This window comes from Egretta garzetta, unplaced genomic scaffold, assembly GCF_000687185.1.
Source record: "Egretta garzetta isolate BGI_Z169 unplaced genomic scaffold, ASM68718v1 scaffold330, whole genome shotgun sequence".
NCBI classification, from domain to species: domain Eukaryota; kingdom Metazoa; phylum Chordata; class Aves; order Pelecaniformes; family Ardeidae; genus Egretta; species Egretta garzetta.
In genome coordinates, this window is record NW_009258275.1 from 228901 (window position 1) to 233107 (window position 4207).

Consider the following 4207-nt stretch of genomic DNA (forward strand, 5'->3'; position numbering starts at 1 on the left):
AACCCCCGCCTGGCCGCTGTCCTGTGCCCCCTGCTCTGGGTGAGCCTGCTTGGGCAGGGGGGGGGGATGGGTGAGCTCTGAGGGCCCTGCCAGCCCCGGCCAGGCTGGGATTCTGGGATTCTCTTTCACCTGCCTGGTTTTTATAAACTATAACTGAGTGCGTAACCCTGACTGTGTTCCTCTACCCTTCACGTGACATTCTGATCTCCATGTCCCGTAATTTACAGGCATGAGGTCGCTTGTGTCTGAGTCGAAATGGCCAACGATCTGCAAATACTTTGCACCGGCGCGTTCGCGTCCCGGCCTGCATTAATCTTCATCCTCGCAGCCTGCGCAGCCCTTGACAGCCCGCTGGGATGGGGAGTTGTAATTCTGGGAAGGGAAACGGCTGGTCACCATGGAAGGGATCGTATCGTGGAAGCAATACTTGGGGAGAACATTCACTCTTCTGTGTTTTCTGTGAACTTTTTGGCATCCTCAGCCATTTCTAAAGCTCGTGCTGTTTTCCAAAAATGCCAGAGCTGCTGTTTGCTTACAGAGGATAACTTTGCTGATACTTGATGTATTTCCAGCTTTGTTCTGTGTCACAGGCAATCGTTGTTGGGAACTCCGAGTTCATAAAATGTGCTGATGCCGGCGGCTGGAGATGTCGAGAGGGTGCGTGCGGTGGCCGTCCAGACGTCCCACGGGCCCTCCCTTACCTTACCCTCGCCAGGGAAGCGTTGAGCCCGTGACTCTTCTGTCCCACAGCGTTTCACCCACGGCTGCCGGCAGCGTGAAGCACCTCTCCTGTGGCTCTGGTCTCAAACCGGAGCAGGCAGCCAGGTGACCCGAGAGCTTCCCACACATTCCTGTACGGGAGCAGGAGCTCCTAATGGGCCCGGGGCTATGAGCAGCGACACGCGGGCAACCGCGTCATCTTGCGATGGTGTTTCGGGTGCATTTGTCCGCTCAGAATCTGAAATGACGGCTCTTCCTCCTGCAGGAGGAGGTGCTCAGGAAAAACGCGTGGGGAGACGCGGAATGATACGGGGATGTTTCCATGGAGTTCGTGTTGGAGGCCCTAGCCATGCCATCATTAAGAAGGGAAAGCAGCACACACGAGGCCTTTGAATATTACTTTTATTGTGCACGCAGATTAAATTGTGGCCTTTCAGAGAATAAGCAAAATCAGACAGCAAATAAAATGACACAGCTAATCATTTCTGTTTGTTTCCTAAGAGGCCGTGTACGATCACGGGGCAGCTGCTCCCATAGGCATCTCAGATCAGAATCAACTGCTTATGGCAAGCTCTAGAGCGATTTGCTTCTCCCCTGCTGATCCAGCGTAGCTCTTGTGGAATCAGATGAATGGGTTTGGATTTGCAGCAGAGCAAACGGGAGGACGATGTGGTCCTCCCGATCTCATATTTGGAATGAGTGCAGTCGAGTGGGTGCTGTTTCACTGCGTGGCTCCTGCCCGAGTGCTATCACAGACCGTTGGGTTTAGCATTAAGCAATGGCAAATTTTCTCCAGCTGTTGTTTTCTTTTTTTGACCCTTTTCTTGATTATACCCCTTTGAACGGGGCTGCGATTTATCAGGTGAGGTGCCAAATAGAGTGGGAAACCCTTTTGACAGACTGGAGGTGATGCGGGCTCCTAATTTTCCTATGTCTACCTTTGTTTTTTAAGCATGCTGCAGAGGTGCCTCGGCTACCGGACGACTGCAGGCGCTTTGATGCACACCCAGGCTCCGCTGCCTTCTGAGGACGGACACGGGTCTGCCCCAGCCCGGGCCACCGCTCCGGAGCAGCCAACGGGGCCGTGGTGGCAGCCGGGCAGGGCTGGCCGAAGCGACTCTGCTCTGCAGTCGAGCAAGAAGCAGAAAGCAGAAATGACCCCGGCTATCGTGAGGTGGTTTATGATCTGCAAGGATGCGAGGAGCAGCGGTGTCAGGGCCAAAATCGCAGTCAGGGGAACTCCAGCACCCGCTCTGGCTGGTGCCCTCGCCAGCAAGCTGTTGAGTGGTTGGATGCCCATGCAATGTCACGTTGCCAGCACTGCGGGCGTCACAGCAAACACGACCAGCCCACACCTTTGCAGAAGGAAGAGAGGAGCAGAAGGGGACGGGGCAGCAGCCGCTGGGAAATTCTGGCCCCCACAGTGAGAGTAACCATCGCTGCTTTTGTAACAGGCCAGACAATTAGCAGATGCGCTCAGCAAAGCTCGTCAGAGCTCTCCGACTGCTCGGGGTGTGTAAGCTGGGGAAATACGCACCGGTGACATCGCGTTCAGCGGAAAACGAGGTGGCTGGGAGGTCTCCCAGGGCCACAGCCGTGCTGGCACGGTGACCTCCATGGCACGGCTGAAAACAAGATCAGACTCATCCGCACCCACGGGGCATGGGATCCCGTGGGCACGGCCCATCCCCAGCAGCGCTGCGGGCTCATCACTTCCAACGGAGCCTTCACGAGCTTCTCTTTTCCTCGGTGCCATGGAAGCAGCACGTTGGGAGACGGCTCCTTCAGCTGGGAACGGCTCCAGTGCCAGGCTGCCACCAGGAAACCTCCGCTTTTCCTGGGGCTGTTTTAAATCCCGGTGCCCAGGAGGAGAAGCGAGCCCGGCTGCACTGCAGCATCTCTCATTCCCTGGGTGCCTGGTGCATCGCAGATGGGGTTGATGAGCTATTCCTGGTGCACGGAGCCCGAGGGAGAGCGAAGCTGCATCACGGATGAGTAAGGAAGGGTTGGCTCGGCAGCGGTAGAGAGCGAGCCAGGCGCTGTGCTCCAGGCTTGGGGCAACCGCTAGCCTTTGGATTTGAGGCTTATGCTTCTCTACCATTCAGTGCCTTGACTGTGATGGTTTTTTTAGAGCAGGAAAGACGAGCGGTGTGGGCAAATTGGCCAAACTGTATCTTCAGAATGGTGCGTTGGGTCCCCAGCAGCGGCACTGAAGAACCCCCAGAATGTCAGAGCTGTCCCCAAGTTCTTCAGGAGACACAACCGACCCGGAGCCAGCTCCTCACTCAGAGCTGCCTCTCACGGCTGGAGGAAATGGGAAACCGAAGGGCCCGTGGGAGTTCTGGGGACAAGAACAGCTATTTTGTGTATGCGCTCTGCTATATATAGAGCCTGGCAAGTACGCAGGGCTGGAACATGTTGCTTTTGTTGCTAAAAACATCATTTGGAAAGCCCATTTTAGGCAACCGCTGCTGTCTGTTGCCAGCTACACTAACCAGGTGCTGCAGATCCGCGCTTCGTCCTGGCATGGACATGAGAAAAGCTATCGTGGCTGAAGCACACGCTTTTAGAGCTGCTCTTACTTCTCCAGGAGCTTCTGGGCTTCTTCCTACTGAGGAGCTTTCGCCTCCTGGGGGAAGCTTACAAATCGAGTTACATGCTGGTGGTGGAGGCCCCATCCCTGGGAACATTCCAGGCCAGGTTGGACGGGGCTCTGAGCAGCCTGATCTAGTTAGCAGTGTCCCTGCTCCTGCAGGGGGGTTGGACTAGATGACCTCTAGGGGTCCCTTCCAACCCAAAACATTCTATGATTCTATGATTCTATGATTCTATGATTCTATGCTGGGTGTCGGAGCAGTCAGTGAAGACTCAGGTGGCACCGGCTCAGTTTCGGATCCTGTCCCACTGTGTGGATGAACTGCAGGACGGCCGAGATTCCAGCCGAACCCTGCCTGCCCTTTGCAGCCCGACCCCCAGGACAGAAGCACGCTTTGCCATAGATAATTATCCGTATTTTAAAGCACTGCCTTTAGGTAGGTTGTGCAAGGGCAGGGTGGAGGGGACTCGGCCGTCCAGCAAATGGCAGTGACAGAACTGGCAGCAAACTGAAAGGGAGACGCTAGGAGCCAGCGCTGGAGCTGGCGGGAGGGTTGGACGGCCCACGCATATCGCTGTGTTATTCGCATCGTTCCGCTGTGATTTCTAAGCTACTGCTGTCACGATGATCCGGGCTGAGCAGGCAGCTCACAAGCGGGGCTGTGGTGGGCCGGCCAGCTTCTTCTCCTGGAGGATGCTCCCAAAGAGCCTGGCTGCTGCCATGGCGCAGCCCCAGTGGATGGTGATCCCAAACCCACCGTGGCCGTAGTTGTGTATCACCTGGGGGAGAAGAGAAGGGATCAGTGCTGGGAGAGCGGTGCCGGAGCCCTCTGGGGCAGCAAGGAGCCGTAGTAGCATCTGGGAACATCCTTAGTGTCTGTGGATCGACCCT

General features: G+C 56.1%; 1 protein-coding gene across 1 annotated transcript in view; it reads right to left on the minus strand.

Annotated features, from left to right (window-relative positions):
• Positions 1-3963: 3963 nt before the first annotated feature.
• DAO (D-amino acid oxidase) overlaps positions 3964-4207 on the minus strand; it is a 9975-nt gene continuing 9731 nt past the window's right edge. Inside the window, exon 10 of the mRNA XM_009636164.2 lies at positions 3964-4095. Coding sequence (XP_009634459.1) covers positions 3964-4095 — 132 coding nt within the window. The remainder of the gene's footprint in view (positions 4096-4207) is intronic.